At 39.2% G+C, this 17,244-nt stretch overlaps 1 protein-coding gene across 1 annotated transcript in view; it reads right to left on the reverse strand.

The window, feature by feature from the left end:
* WASL (WASP like actin nucleation promoting factor) overlaps window positions 1-16,951 on the reverse strand; it is a 72,596-nt gene extending 55,645 nt beyond the window's left edge. Inside the window, exon 1 of the mRNA XM_014839161.3 lies at window positions 15,912-16,951. Within this exon, the coding sequence (XP_014694647.1) occupies window positions 15,912-16,028 (117 nt within the window). The 5' untranslated portion in view covers window positions 16,029-16,951. The remainder of the gene's footprint in view (window positions 1-15,911) is intronic.
* Between the last annotated feature and the right edge of the window lie 293 nt (window positions 16,952-17,244).

The raw sequence follows: 17,244 nt of genomic DNA on the forward strand, positions 1-17,244 counted from the left end.
ACAAAATAAAACAATGAGTTATGACTATAAACCTATAGAATGACTAAAATTCAAAACACTGGTAACATCAAATACTGGTGAGAACGTGCAACAACAAGAACTTTCATTTACTGCCGATGGGAATGCAAAATGCAACAGCCACTTTGGAATACAGTTTGGCAATTTTTTACAAAGCTAAACACAGGCTTACCATATGATGCAGTAACAGCATGCTCTTAGGCATTTACCTAAATGAGACAAAAACTTATACCCACACAAAAACCAGCATATGAATGTTTAAACAGCTTTATTAATAACTGCCAAAAATTGAAGGCAATGAAAATTTCCTTCAATAGGTGAATGGATAAACAAACTGTAGTATATGGATATAATTAAATACTAGTCAGCAATAAAAAGAAACAAGCTATCAAGCCACAAAATGGCATGGAGAAACCTTAAATTCATATTGCTAAGCGGAAGAAATCAGTCTGCAAATACTACACACTGCATTGATTCCAACTATATGACACTCTGGAAAAGGCAAAGCTATATAGAAAGTAAAAAAATCAGTGGATCCCAGGGTTACGGCAGGAGGGTAGGGATACGTAGGTGGAGCATGGGGTATTTTTGGGACAGTGAAACTATTCTGTATGACACTATAATGGTGGGTACATGACATGCATTTATGAAAACCAAAACCCACAGATCTGTACAAGGAGTTAAACCTAGTGTAAACTATGGACTTTAGTTAATAATGAATCAATATTGGTCATCCATATTAAACAGATCACGGTAATGCAAGAAGTTAATAATAGGAAATGCGGCCAGCCCCAGGCCTAGTAGTTAAGTTCCTGCTCTCCGCTTCGGTGACCCAGGTTTTGCTGGTTCGGATCCTGGGCGCGGACATAGCACCGCTCATCAGGCCTGAGGTGGCGTCCCACATGCCACAACCTGTGGCATTCACAACTAGAATATACAACTATGTACTGGAGGGCTTTGGGGAGAAGAAATAAATAAAAAAAAAAGATTGGTAACAGATGTTAGCTCAGGTGCCAATCTTTAAAAGAAAAATAATAATAATAATAGGGGAGGGCCCAGTTGTGCAGCAGTTAAGTGCACACATTCTGCTTTGGTGGTCCAGGGTTTGCCGGTTTAGATCCCCGGTACAGACATGGCACCACTTGGCAAGACGTGCTGTGATAGGCGTTCCACATATAAAGTAGAGGAAGATGGGCACAGATGTTAGCTCAGGGCCAGTGTTCTTCAGCAAGAAAAAAAAAGGAGGATTGGCAGCAGATGTTAGCTCAGGGCTAATCTTCCTCAAAAAATAAATAAATAAATAAATGATAGAGAAACTGGGGTTGGAGGGAGGGAGACAGGGTATATGTGAACCCTCTGTACTTTCTGAACAATTTTTCTTTAAACCTAAAATTGCTGTATAAAATAAGTCTGTTAATCTAAAAGAAAAGAAATCCAAGCTACCTACCTACATTCAGAAAACAGCTCTTCAAACATATATTTGGACCAATAACCAAGAATAATCAGATAACTGAGGAAATAGCAGCAAAGAGAGGGAACAGATAAATATACAATGAAAATGTTTTTCAATGATGAGAACTTTAAAAAAATAAATTAGCATCTTTAGATCTATTTAATTAGTTATTATTGCAAAGAAAAAGGGGGTAAGGAGCAAGATGTTCTTAAAATACAACAATTAGCAATTACAGAAGAGTTTGGTGGAAAATAAAAAATAACACCCTACCACTAAAAGTTCAAAGGTCTGGTTAATAACGTCAAGATAAATTTCACAATATCCAGCATCCAATAAAAAATTACCAAGCATATAAAAAAGTAGAAAAATACAATCCATAGTGAAGACAAAAACAAATCTAGAGAAACTGACTTACATGACAGAATTAGTAGACAGGGCCAATAAAACAGCATACTTGTAGTCCATACATTAAGCTAGAGCAAAGATTGAAAATGTTAAGCAGAAACATAGAATATATTTTTTTAAAAATCCAAATTAAACTTCTGGAGATGAAAAACTACAATGTCTGAGATGAGAAACCAATGTCTGGATGGAATTAACGGCAGGTTAGACATTGTAGACAAAAGATTAGTGACCTTGAAGACATAGAAATAGCTACCATCTAAAAGAAACATGAGAAAGAGGCAAATTAAAAAAAATGAACTGTACAGCAGTGAGGTGTGGGACAACTTCAAGCAGTCTGTCTGTGTAACTGAAATCTGGCAGGGGAGGGTGGTGGATATTTGAAAAGAATATCTGAAAAATTTCCAAACTTCATATAAACTTATTAAAAACCTACTGATCCAAGCTCAAGAAATTCCAGAACAAGAAACAAAAAGAAAACTACACCAAAGCACATCCTAATCAGATTCCTTAAAACCAGTAATAAAGAAAAACAATCTTAAAAGCAGTCAGAGAAAAAAGCTACATTATGTACAAAAGATTAAAGGACATCGGTAGATTTCCAGTCAGAAACAGTGCAAACCAGAAGATACTACAGCAACATTTTTAAACTATAGAAAGAAAAAACTATCAACCTACAATTCCATATACAGAGAAAATTCTATATCCAGAGAAAATATCTTCCAAGAATCAGGGCAAAATATACACTTTTTCAAATATACAAAGGTGAAAGAATTTATCAGCAGCAGACCCCTATTACAAGACATGTGTTTTAAAAAAGAAAGAAAAAAAAATATTCTGAAGAAAACTGAGAAAAGTCTGGATTTAAATAAAGGAATTAAGGGCACAAGAAATGATAACCAAGTAGGTAAATATAAGACTTTTCCTCTTACTATTTAAATCTCTTTAAAAGATAACTGAATATTTAGAGCAAAAATAATAACAATGTATCATGGAGTTTACAACATGTAAAAGGTAAAATGTACGGCAATAAGATAGCCTGAAAACAAGAAATGGAACTATGCTATTGTGAAGTTCTTACACTAAATGGGAAGTGATATAATAGCCTTTGAAAGTAGGCTATAATAAGTGAAAGATACATAATGTAAACCCTAAAGCAACCACAAAAACAACAAAATAGTTACAATTAATAAACAAGAAAGGAGATTATGAAGAAATAAATACTAAAGAAATCTAAAGAAAGGCAGAAAAAGAGGGGAAAAGGAACAAAGCACATGTGAGACAAACAGAAAACAAACAGCAAGAAGGTAAATTTAAACCCAATCATATCAATAATCACACTAAATGTAAATGGTCTAAACATCCAAATTAAAGAGCTTAAAAGTAAAAGAATGCAAAAAAAGATTATAGCACCAATCAAAAGAAAAGCTTTAGCAGCCATATTAATATCAAAGTTGATTTCAGAGCAAAGTATATCAGGGACAAAGGGGGTCATTTCATGATGATGGCCAATTCCTCAAGAAGACGTAACAACTGTAAATGTTTATGCACCTGATGAAGAGGTTTCAAATCACATCAAGCAGAACTGACTGAATTGCAAGGAGAAACAGACAAAATCGTAATTATAGTAGAAGAACTCAACAGCCCTCTCTCAATAACTGATAGAGCAATTAAAACATCAGTAAGGATAAAGATGACTTACCTAAACTATTGACCAACTTGATATAATTAACATTTGCTGAACACTCCACCCAAGAACAGTGGAAAACATATTTTCAAGTGCATGTGGAACACCAATTTAGACTATATCCTGCCCTATAAAACACTGCTCAATAAAAAGGATTCATATGTCCTCCAACAATAATGGAATTAAGTTAGAAATCAATAACAGAAAGACACCTGGAAAATTCCTAAATCTTTGGAAACTAAACTGCATGCTTTTGAAAAACCTGTGGGTCAAAGAAATGAAAAGGACTATTAGAAAGCAATTTAAATGAATGAAAATGAAAACACAACAGATCCAATATGTGGGATGCACTAAAGCAGTATTTAGGAGGAAATATATACCACTAAATACCCGTAATAGAATAGGAAAAAAGGTCTCAAATCAATTACCTCACTACTTACCACCTTAAGAAAAACTAGAAAAGAAAAACAAATTAAACATAAAGTAAGCAGAAGGAAATAATAAAGATCAGAGCAGAAATCAATAAAATAGAAAACAAGAAAAACAACAGAAATCAATTAAACTAAAACCTAGGGTTTTTTGGTTTTTTTGGAAATGCAGTAAAATTAATAAACCTCTCGCCAGACTGATCGGGGGAAAAAAATAACATGATGCCTGGGATCTACTCAAAAATAATACAGGAAGAAAAGTGGGTAGGGATATAAAGTAAACAAGATTGGCCATAAGTTGATACCCACAAAAGCTGGGTGATAGGTACATGTAGGTTCATTATTCTATTTTACTTTGCATAAGTTTAAAAGTTACCATAACAAAAATGTTTTTTTTTTTAAAAAAGCATGAGGTAAATCCATAAGTACCTCATATAAACTGCCCATAATATGATCACTTTCAGGTAAAATGCAGACATCCATATACATATACACACATGCATAAAAAGGATGGGAAAGAGTCACATTAAACCATTAAGAAGAGCTTTCTATGGAGCATAATCGTATAGGGGGATGAGCCAGGTAAACGAGTATTTTAACTTTTAACTCTGTACAGTGCATTGTGTGTGTGTTTTAAACAATGAGTAAAATTAGGCACTGCTTTTGTATTTTAAAAAGTTTTCCTAAATGGCTAGTACACATGATAGGAAAATTATAAAACTACAAAAGGAAATAAGACAATTAGTAAATTAAAAAAACTTGCTTTCCAATGGGAAGCCTCAATGTGTCAATTCTTCCTAAATTAATCTATAAATCCAACACTATACCAAACTGAAGCAAATTTTTTTTGGTGGGGTTTACAGGTGGGAGGCAAAGTCTCAAAAAAATACTAAGCATAAGCACATAAAGATAGCCAAAAAATATTGAAAAAGCGAATAATGAGGGACTTAATTCTAATCAAACTGCATCATTATAGAGCTACACTAATTAAAAATTCTATATACTGGCAAAGAAATAAACAAATGAAATAAATAGAAGAGAATGCGGAAATGGATCTAAGTACCTCTGGTAATTTTCTAAATTATAATGGTAGTATTTTAAATAGGTGGGAGAAAATAAATTGCTCAATGATTGGCATTGGGACAACTAACCATTTGTAAAAATATAAAGCTGGATTTCTACCATACTCGTTTTCCAAAGTCACTTCCAGAAAGATCAAAGATAATATGTTCAAAATAAAACCATAAAAGTACTAGGAAAATGTGAGTGAATATTTTTGCAATTCTGAGCTAGGACAGTATTAAACAAAAACTTGATATAACAGAAAGATTATTACATTTAATTACACAAAAATTTAAAACCTATGCAATGACCAAAAACACCAAAAATATTTCTGTCAAAAGATAAACGACAAACTGCCAAAATATACTCTAATACGTAATTACCATCCCTCAAGAGTTCTTCAAGTCACCAAAAAAAACAAATAACACAATAGAAAAATGGTCTAAAGGCAAGAATAGGCAATTCACAGAAGAAATATAAATGATCAACAGACATGAAAAGATGTTTAACTTCACTCAAAACTAGAAACAATGAGATCTTTTTGGATCAGTGAAACTGTCAAAGAGAAAAACATTTTTAAATCCTAGTATTGATGAGAATACACAGAGTTTGATAAAAACTGTTTTGGAGGACAATTCAGCAGTATCTACTAATATTTTAATGCTCATGCCTTCTGACTTCATTTCTTACAATTTATTCTATAAAAATACTTGGAAAGGATACATAGAAATATGTATCTGAATGTTCATTATAGCACCATTTCTAAAGGCAAAAACCTAGAAAGTACAAATACCCACTACAACGGGTTGAACTGTCTCCTCCTAAAAGATACGGTGAAGTCCTAACCTCCGTATCTCTGAATGGGACCTTATTTGGAAAGAGGGTCTTTGCAGAAGTAACCAAGTAAGATGAGGTCATCAGAGCTGACACTAATCCAATGACTGGTGTCAGAAGAAGAGGAGAAAGATGAGTGCAGAACACCATGTGATTACATAGGTAGAGATTAGAGTCATAAATCTACAAACCAAGAAACATTAAGGATTACCAGCAAATGCCAGAAGCCAGGAGAGGCATGGGACTCCAGAAGGAACCAACCCTGCTGGACATTTGGATTTCAGACTTCTACCCTCCAAAAGTGTGAAAGAATAAATTTGTTTAAGCCACTCAGTTCATTACGGCAGCCCTGGGACACTAATGCACTCATCAACAGAGGTTAATAAGTTACGAGAAACTCATAAAATACAGGATGTGGTAATAAAAAGTATGCAATAGATATAAATGGATGTGGAAAGATACGAAAGATACATTAACGCAAGTGAAAAAGTTAAGTTGCAGAACAACATGTATAATACCCTTTTTCTGGTAAATTAAAGAGACCACCTTTCTCCTCCTTCAACTCCTCACTGAAATCCATCCTTCTGAAATACTGGCCAAGTCAAACACGGGCTATGCCCCTTCACTCTGTAATCTTGTCCTGCAGTGACGCCTCCATAGATCTAATTCCACTCCTAAGGCCTCAATAATCAACACTGCAAAGGTTCCAAGGGCTAGAGTCCTACAATTTCTACTACTTAGCCATTTTCATTAGGAGGTTCTGCTGTCATCTGGAATTCACACAGCCAACTAAATACTGCACATTTTTTCTTCACAATGCTTTCAGAATACAGCCTGGAATGGCAACTAGATTTCACCTACTGTAAGTTTGACTGATTGGTAGTGGATGCCTGTAGGGATATGCTTAGTATTTAGAGATCACTTCTGGACACAGGAGGAAAAAATGCTGTGAGTGATAGGTGGTGTCTGCCATGAGCACAAAGACCAAGGGTTTACTATCCCTCATAATCCTTTTTTTTTTTGTTCCAGATGCTGCTATAATTCAGGTTCCTTAGCCAGGTCAGGTCTGCTGAGATTAAGAATAAGAAAGTGTCTAGTAAACTTTAAAGCATTACTCAATTATTTGCATTATGAATAATAATTTCCAGTTTTCCCCATCTCTAGATCCTTCCTATCTCGACACTTCTTGAATCAAAAATCTTCCTGGCTCCCTAACTGCTTAGGGACTAACATTCAAACTCTAAGTCTGAGGTTCAAGGTCTTCCAAAAATCTGCCCTCAATTTATCCTTCAAACTTATCGTTTCACTATCACCTGAAGCAAATACCATTCTCAATTCTAGCCAAGCCAGTCTATTTAATATTTCCAAACATTCCATGCAAATTTTCTAGCCCAAACTTGCTCACACATTTCCCTATTCTTGAACTGAGCTGCTTCCTTGTTCCTAACATAAATTCTATAGACCATTTAAGGTCATGTCCAAGGCCCACAATGATGCATCAAACCCCACAATGATACATCTATCTCCCCTCTCTATTACTCAAATCTTTATTATGGTCTGGTTTATAAAACATATCTTTTTGTGCATGGTTTTCATCTTCCTCAGTGATTTAGTAAACAACTGAGGAGTAAGGACTAGATCTTCCTTACTCCTTCCATGTATTCCAAGATACTGGGAGGGTGTCATGTACTAAGTCCTTACTACTTGATCGTGATGATATTTCAACAAAAACAAGGAAATCATTTGGGTTTCTGACCAGCTTTATGCATCGTATACAAATCAACTGGCTCCTTTACTATTATGAAATTTCCTAGGTATTTAAGTATCCTGTGGTATTTTTACAGCAACAAAAGCATTCCCCATATTAGAGGGAGTATTTCACTTAATTTTTATTTTGAGGGGCTAGCCCCAAGGCTTAATGGTTAAGTTCAGCACGCTCCACTTTAGCAGCCCAGGTTCATGGGTTCAGGTCCCAGGGGCAGACCTACACCATTTGTCAGCCATGCTGTGGCAGCAACCTTAATACAAAACAGAGGAAGACTGGTACAGATGTTAGCTGAGGGCTAATCTTCCACAAGCAAAGCAAAAAAAAAAAAAAACCAGAGGACGATTGGCAACAGATGTTAGGTCAGGGTAAATCTTCCCCAGCAAAAACAAATTATTTTGGAACCAAAGGTATGATAAACAACTTCACCTCTATTTTAACACTTAAAAATACTAAATAGTTTTAGCTTCTCTAAATCTACTATAAAAGTTTAACTTGAAAATGAAACAAAAAAATTTCATTGTTCTAAAGTTGCTGTATATTTGGCTCATGATAATTTCGATCTCCTCATGCCATTTTTAACCTCATTTTATATTTCTGAATGTCTCCCATATTTCCTTCTCGTTTCAATTTATCTGGTCTTTATTGAGTACTCCTTTTACAGAGACACATTTCTATAGAAAATCTTCAGGTAAAATTAAAATTAAGTCAAAAAAAATCACTACAGCAAAGGAACCAAAGGGCTAAGTATACTGAAGAACAATTAAAGTAAATTAACAGATACAGAAGTTGAAATATGAAGTTACTACAAATCTTTCATTTGATTCTGTTTTCTAAACGGGGCTTTTCTAGTTTTGCCTCTTCAACATTACTCTACACCCAATTATTTAATCTCTTTAAAAAGAGTCACAATTCCTCTACACCATATGAACTCCAAAGTGAAATTGCTTTCTAATTAATTTCACTCTCTCATATTGATATTACAGCAGTGTAATCCTTTACTTACAAGAATCCTGATATAGATAAAATAAATAAAAACAGTATTTTTGTTACATTACATTTATTAATACACCTACATATGCCAAACATCTTCTACTAATCACTAAACAATACTTAATACAGTCGGCCCTCCATATCTACGGGTCCCAGTATCTTCAGCTTCCCCAACCACAGATTGAACCAACGATGGATCCAAAGGGCTATGATGGCTGGACCTGTACTGACAATGTACAGACTTTTTTTTCTACTCATTATTCCCTAAACAATACAGTATAGCAACTAATTACACAGCTTTTACATTGTATTTGGTATTAGAGGTAATCTAGAGATGATTTAAAGTATACGTACATGTAGGAGGAAGTATACGTGGGAGGATATATCTAAGTTACATGCAAATACTATGCCATCTTATATAACGGACTTGAGGATCTGAGAGTTTAGTATCCAAGGGGGTCCTGGAACCAATCACCCACAGATACCAAGGGACGACTATACTCAAACAAACTAGACTGCTCTGTCGTATACCAGTAAGAATTATACTTGCAGTTAATAATACATATCATATTACTGTGGACAAGAATGTATGAACTTGTGTTGCTTCCAGAACCTTTATAGTGAAAGTGAACTCTATTAATAATGCTGAGTTCTTATGTATTGGATCAAAGCTATGATTCTTAGACAAAATAACTTATAATGAAGCTCCACTCTTTCAAACCTCAACTTGAAATGAGTCTCTAAAGTAACCAAGTCAGTTCACTATAACTATTGAGTCTAACACAAACTAAAAACATGAAAAACCTTTTTTTACCTTAAATAATAAGCAATAAAATGTAACACCAAACTACCATATCACTAATACAATTTCATGTAAGAAATAAGGTTCTAGATGGAATTGGTTAAAAGAGAAACTCTTAAAAATATACCATCTTAATTAAAAGGCACCATACTCATAATTAGTCAAAAATTCCTGGTAATTACAAGGAATAATTAATAATAGTAACTCAAAATTAGTTAGGAGCTGGTAATTCTATTACTAATGCCTTTTAATTCTGTTCATTCTGGTCTTTTTAAAGTGAAATGCCTATTAAGTTGTGATGCTTAGAAAAAGGTGAGTTAGGAATGGGCATTTGCAATGAACTCATTTGAGATTCCCTACCTTTCACTTAGATATATACTGTCTTTGTCTCTACTGCACAAAACACACAAAAAACAAAATACGCTAGGGTTAGCAGAAATGCTGTTCTTTCACTGCTACAGAGTCCCTGGCATCTATAATATTTAAAGCGATAGGATGTTAAAGGAAAGAAGGACCATGGCGATTATCTTGTCTAATCTCTCATTTTCAGATTAGGAAAGTGAGATTCAGGAAGGCAGAGATTCTTCTGCACATTCACTGTTAATTAGTGGCACAGCATGGACTAAAACCCAGGGACTCCTAACTCTTATTCCAGTATCCCTTTTTTCCTCTTCAGTCAGCAGCCAGGGGGGCTAAGGCTGCCCAGAAACTCCCCAGAGAGACTTGTTCCAGCTGCTGCTTAACTCTTAACTCTTAATTTGCATATTCCATAATTAACTGACTTTAAACAAAACTACTAAGAATTTACCCAAGTCAAAAGAAATACAATATAGAGTTCAAAATTTTACTTTAAACCTCCCTGCCAGCAACAGGAAATCGAGACCAAGTAGTGAATTAATGACAACATTCTTTCACATGCTTCTCCAAACTCCTGAACGCTTTTATTAAGTGTCAGGCAGTCTAAGTGCTTTATATACAACACTGCATTATTCTTAACCACGTCCATTTTACAAATCTAGACACGAAGGCTCATACTGGTTAAGAAATCTGCCTATATTACAGAGCTAAGAATAACAAGAAACAGGATTTATAACCCAGATCTGCTGGATTTTTCTAAATCTCCTCCTGTGTTTACAATCCACTCTATATGACACACAGTTTTGTACTCACCTTTTTCCTCTATACTAGACAAGGTTGGCTTCTCATCTCTGCATATTCCAAATCCCATGAATTTTAACCTTTTTTCTCCTTCCACATTACTCAAGGCGAAATACATTTTCAGCCCTAACTTCCCACTAGTACTACCTTAATTCAGGCCTTCATCAAGACAAGGATCCCTGGGGCTGGCCCCATGGCCGAATGGTTAAGTTCGCGTGCTTGGCTCCGCTGCAGGCGGCCCAGTGTTTCCTTGGTTCGAATCCTGGGCGTGGACACAGCACTGCTCATCAAACCACACTGAGGCAGCGTCCCACATGCCACAACTAGAAGAATATACAACTATGTACCGGGGGTCTTTGGGGAGAAAAAGGAAAAAATAAAATCTTGGGGGGGATAAAAAAAAAGACAAGGATTCCTCCAGACACCTCTCTCTCTAAACCTATTTAAGAATTTAGAACAGAGGGGCTGGCCCCGTGGCCGAGTGGTTAAGTTCGCGCGCTTCGCTGCAGGCGGCCCAGTGTTTCGTCAGTTCGAATCCTGGGGGCAGACATGGCACTGCTCATCAAACCACGCTGAGGCAGCGTCCCACATGCCACAACTAGAAGGACCCACAACTAAGAACATGCCACTATGTACCGGGGGGCTTTGGGGAGAAAAAGGAAAAAAAATAAAATCTTTAAAAAAAAAAAAGAATTTAGAACAGAAACAAAGTAACTGTTGGATAGCTACTTCTACCACCTATACTGTATTAGTTCAGCAACAGAATTAAACCTCTTTGTTCTCCTAAGTCCAGATACCATCTGCATTAGAAACTGAAGGTTTTAACAACCTGATGAAGCAATGAGAAATGCTGAATGAGCTCCTAAGTAAGAAACAAGTTCGCAATTATAATTACTCAATCAGTAAGTATTCAGTATCTGTATGCTAGATGTTACAAGAAGTATACAGAAGACTACCCGAAGACTACGCAGGCATAAAGTCTACTTTTCCAGAATTATATGCAAGGTAATAAAACAAACAAGAAAACTAAATAATTTAGGAAAGTTAAAAAAGTGCTAAGGAATTAAAGGAAACAAAGATTAAAGTTGGTTAATAAAAATGGCTTCTTAAGTATCACTAAATCTTGAAGCAAACCAGGTGAGAGTGGCAGGGAAAGGTCAACCACATTACTAACCCCAATCCATTTGGACCAGAGATAGCTGTAGAGGCGTAGTATAAATCTTTACTTTTCCCAACCGTTAATTTCTTACTTATTCAGGACTACATATATTAAATTCTACTTGGCAAGATGGCACATACTTCTTATGGAAAATAAGTTAAATCACACTACACGAAAAGCAATGGAACTACAAAACAAGACCTGATAATCTTGTTTTTAACCCTTAACTGTTCTAAGAAAATACTACATCAGAATTATTTACCTTATGCAAAAGTATAGAACATACATTTATAATATATTACATATAACTTTAAATGAAACCTCAACTTTCACAAAATCTATCTTTAAAAACTGTGGCAAAGAGCCAGCCGGAGGGCATAGCTGTTAAATTCAGGTGCTCTGCTTCAGCGGCCTGTGGTTTCCTGGTTCCGATTCCGGGTGTGGATCCATGCAACCGCTTATCAAGGTATGCTTTGACAGGCATTCCATATATAAAGTAGAGGAGGATGGGCACGGATGTTAGCTCAGGGCCAATCTTCCTCAGCAAAAAGAAGAGGATTGGCGGCAGATGTTTGCTTGGGTCTAATCTCCCTCAAAAGAAAAAAAACCTGTGGCAAAACAACAGATTTACTGAAGATTCACTTCCTCCATGAAACCAATCACCAACCTAGAGAATCATTAACATCTGGGCATATTTCCACCTAGTGAGAGGTGTATGTTTCTGCATATTTTTTCTACTAGTGGTTATAACTGCCTTTAGTCCATTCCCTTCCCGCACCCCTCATCTCAAAGGGGGATGAACTCCTACTAGAGTCTTGGTAAACTGTCCTTGAATTCTCCCCAGCACTGCCTTAACTCAGGCCCTCATCAAATTTCACGTGGACTACTGTAAACACCCATCTGATCTCCTTTGTCTCCACTCTCACAATCCTCAATCCACCTCCTATTGTGCCGCCTTCTTTTCAAACTTTCTAAAACTCAAATCTGATCTGTGGTTCCCCACTAATAAGCACCATACTTCCTCAACTATATCTCTCTCTGACATCTATGAAATGCACACTGATATATAAGGAGTTAGAGAAATGCTGTACTAACTTGTTTTAACTTAATTTAACTCAAAATACAGACCAAAGATTGAAGGAAAACCTGTTATTTCCCATGTGCTTCAGGATTACCTATCAGAAAACAATGGGCTCCAGCAGTGGTTCTCAAACTCTGATATACCATACAGTCTTCTGTTAAGCTTGCTAAAAATAGAAATGCCCAAGTTCCACCTTAGACCCACTGAATTTGAATTATTAGCTCAGAATTTGGTCTAGCCATATGCGTTTCTAATAATCTCCACAATGATTCCAAAGCATACCTAAATTTCAGAAGCCAAGCAGAAACCCTCCTTGCTCCATAACATACTACTAGTAGTCCCCTGACTTTTCAAGCTGTTTCATCCCTCTCATCAACCTGGGGAGTACCTACTAATCTTAAGTAGTCAGGTATCACCCATTCAAAAACCTTTTACTCATCCTCTCTTTTGATCCCCTAAACCTTTTTAAAAATAATAGCATCCGTATATTTACATACAGTCCTTCTAATTCACACACCCACCCCATGAAATAGTATGCCTATTTTAGAGATGAGAAAACCAATTCTAGGACAGGGAGCTTAAGAAACTTCTCCAAAGTGACCATATGAGTTTGAACCCTGGTCTGCTGACTACAAACCCAAGACATTTTCCATTGTGAATGCAGCCTCTTATACATCACTCTGAAGTACTGACTTCATCAGTTGACACATTTGTTTTCCTTTTTAGACACAACAAGCTCCCTGAAGGTGGGCATCAACCCTGATTTTGACCTCAACATTTCGTTGCTCAATACATATTTGCTGAGCGAAAGAAGGAATGAAACTCCTCAAGAACTGGGACTATAACTACTCCTGTCTCATTTCTGGAATCTTAGATAGGGTTCTGAACACATTTCTTGCTTAACAAATTTGATCTGACCTGTAAACCTTATTGCTGGGGTTTTTTTTAATGCGACAATGTATTTCAGTATTGTTTTAAACTACAAAAAAGTGCATAGTCAGCAAAGGGAAAAAAAAGATTGTTCCAAAAAATTAAAATATCATTCTTACTTTACCGTCTAATAACTGGAGACTTCAAATATTAAAGTTAATCTTTGCAACAATTTCAAACCACAAGAGCAGGTAACTATAACAGTGTGGTTTTAAATGACAGAAATACAAAAGGTAAAGTTGATTAATAATAGATTACATAAAGAAATTGAGCACTGAATACTGATGGCTTATTGGGCAATTCACTTATGCTAAGCACTAAGTGGCACTATCTTTCTCTATCACAGTATTCTCCCACATGTCATTTTTTGAAACCAGTAAACATTACAGGTAAGCACAGAGCAATTAGTCAGTATACTTGTGTATAAATGCAATGTCCTTTCTGCCTAAAGTTACTGTGTCTGGTATGTAAAACATAGAACTACTTCATTTCTGACACAGATTACACAGCAAATGTAATAAACCACCAAAAATATTAATTTTTTTTCATTTGCAGATAATGTAGCATTCAAAGTGCTGGAGATTATCCTAAATTGAAAATATGAAAAAATTAGTGCTTCTTTAAAAATCTTACACTTTAATTACATTAGTTTTTGGTGAATAAAAGAAGTGATTATTCCTTCAACACCACTTTTAGAAATAAGTCAATAACAAGCAAGAAAAAAACCCTTGTAAAACAACGTGCCGCAGTGGAAAGTACAAAGAACTAGGCATGGGGAGTCCTGGTTTTCTAGTTCTGGTTACATTACTAAATTGCTGTGTGACTTAGGGCTCACTAGCTCAGTTTTCTCATTTGTTTAAAAAAGGGGGGAGGGGAGGCTCGATTATCTTTAAAGTTGTAGGTCTGTTTTCTGAAATATGAAACACATCTGAATTGAATGTAATGATCTCCAAATGGATGGCACAGGATACAAAGGGTAGACGCCTACAAAGTTAACAATTAATCCGATAACCTCCAGAAATAGTCTAATCCGAACTTCTTGAACAAGCAGGTGTAGTCTGGTTTAACATATTTAACACCACTGAGAAAAGTTGTAAAAGGGACTGTGCTGTTGACATTTCCGTAGGTGTTTTCTGGGTTCTAATGGCACATACTCTGCACGGGCTGACAGGCAAAGAGGGCAGAAAGGAACCCAAACAGCGTTTCAAGAAAATCAACGACAGTTCAACCCAGCCACCGCAGTGAGATGCAGCCTGACAAGGCCTGCACCGCCGAGCTGAACCTCCCCACCCCCAGAAATGCCAGCAGCCAATGTAATGAATGCTTCCGTCAACACCACACATTCCCCTTCCCACAGATCTGCTCGCTCCCAACCGGCCATCTGGGGTTGGAACAGGCCGCCCAGCACCAACCTAAGAACCATTCTCGGGCCCCAAAAGGCCAAGAACTACTAGAGATTGAGGTTCCTCTGCGCACCGTCGCGGGGAGAGCAGCACCTCCCACCAGTGCAAAAAAAAAAAAAAAAAAAAAATCGGTGGGGAGGAGAGTAGAAACCAGGCCTGGGCGAGCCTGCTGGAGAAATAAACCCTGTGCTCTGCAATGGGGAGCGGTAGCATTTCCTGCCCTCGTTCTGAACCGATGCACTCGACTTCACGCCCTCCTGAGATCCTAAAGGACGATTAAAAGCCACCTTAGGGTCCACTTCATTCATATTTGGGCTTCCTTCCCGACAGACCCACTCCTGAAACCTCTGGCATTGTGAAGGAAGGTAGCCCCAGATCGAGAGGCAGGAGGCGAAGCGAGGCCCCGGGTCATAAGATCACGCAGTTCGGGCAAGAAGATCCCGTTGTGGCCTGACAGTAAAGTTTGAAGCAGCTGCAAGGGCGCGGACCCGGGCCCGGCCAGGCAGGACTCGGGGACAGGCCTGCGGAGGTGACACTTCCCTGCTCCGGGGCAGCTCGGCCCGCACGGCTCGCACCCGGAGAGCGGGGCCAGAGCGCCGCGGCAGCGGGCGGCCTGGGCGGCAGCCAGCCCGGGGACACGCCGCTCCCGCCTCCTTCCCCGCTCCCACTTCCCGGCCCCCCGGCCCGCGCCCGTGAGGGAACGGCGGGGGCGGCGACGCGGGGCTCGGCCACTGACCACACATTTCTTGCCGAGGAAGGTGAAGAGAGACTCGTTCTCCTGCGGGGTGAGCAGCAGGGACCCCACGTTGGTGACCCTCCGCGGCGGCGGCGGCTGCTGCTGGCCGGAGCTCATGGTTTCGCCGGCGGGGCTGGGAGTCCAGGGCCGTCTCCTCCGGCGAGGAGGCGAGCGTTCGTCCCCTCTCTCGGTGACAGGGGCGGGAGGAGGGCAGTCAGAGGCGCAGCATCTCGTAGCTCCTCCGGCGCGGGGAGAGGGCGGCCACGAGCAGGAGGAGCCGACGGCAGGCCGCGCGGAGAAAGGGAAACTCCCCGCTCCCGCCCGGCTAGGCTCTAGCCCGATGGCCGTTGTCCTCGTACTCCGGCGACTGCGCTAAACTCCCAACTCCTCCTCCAACCCTCCTTCGGCGGCGGCGGCGGCGGCCGCACAATCCAACATGGCAGCGGGGGCGGGCGAAACCACAGGACGCAGGACGCGGGGGAGCGCGCCGGAAGCGCGCGGCTGCGGGCCGGGCCCCGGAGGAACCCCCCCGCCCGCCGCGGTCGCCTCGCCGCGCCGGCCCGAGGCCCCGCCCCCTTCCGGTCGCGGGCTGCGCGGTGGGACGCGACGGTGTGGTTCCGGCTGACGGCCCCGGCCTCCGGACTCGTCCCTTGGGCGCTCGGGCACGGCCGCAGTTGCCTGGAGAGAAGAGGATGCTCGTCGCCTCTGGTGCAGACGTACACCTTTATGAAGCGTCGGTGCGCACCCAGGCCCCCTCCCCGGAATGGCTCTTATTTCTGGGGCGCGGAAGCCGGATGTTCACACCGCATTTCAAAAACGTCTGGAATCTGCAGACGGAAAGCTGGGGAGACGTGACGCGCGCGCCGGGCTCCTCGCCGGTTTTGGTTAGAGCCGCAGGTGCTTGGGGTGTCTCAAACTTTGTCCAAACTTCAACTGTGGTTTTGGAGGAACAGACAGGCCTCTCCCAGTATTGTGAAAGAGAGATCTTGGTGATGGATGTTACAAAAAGCAAACGCACTTAGAAAAGATTCCTACCTCCCGCCTGGGGTGTCACGTGGGGGTAAATCTATTTGTAACATTTAAGTTCAAGCTCTTTGCTCCTAAGGGCCCTGAACACATTTTTTTGCTCTGTCTTGTGAATTGGAAAATATTCTGGTTTTTTCCCTTTCTCGTCTTCTTCTTTCTCAATCCCGAAAGCCCTTGTTTACTTTTTATCCAAAATGAATGTGCCCATTTTGGCATGTCACACGGGAAAATACGTTATGTGCGTTAATCCTTTGAAGTAAATCTCAGGAATTCTTTTTTTTTTAAATTTGGATGCCTCAGAATATTG

Source organism: Equus asinus, chromosome 1 (genome assembly GCF_041296235.1).
Source record: "Equus asinus isolate D_3611 breed Donkey chromosome 1, EquAss-T2T_v2, whole genome shotgun sequence".
NCBI classification, from domain to species: domain Eukaryota; kingdom Metazoa; phylum Chordata; class Mammalia; order Perissodactyla; family Equidae; genus Equus; species Equus asinus.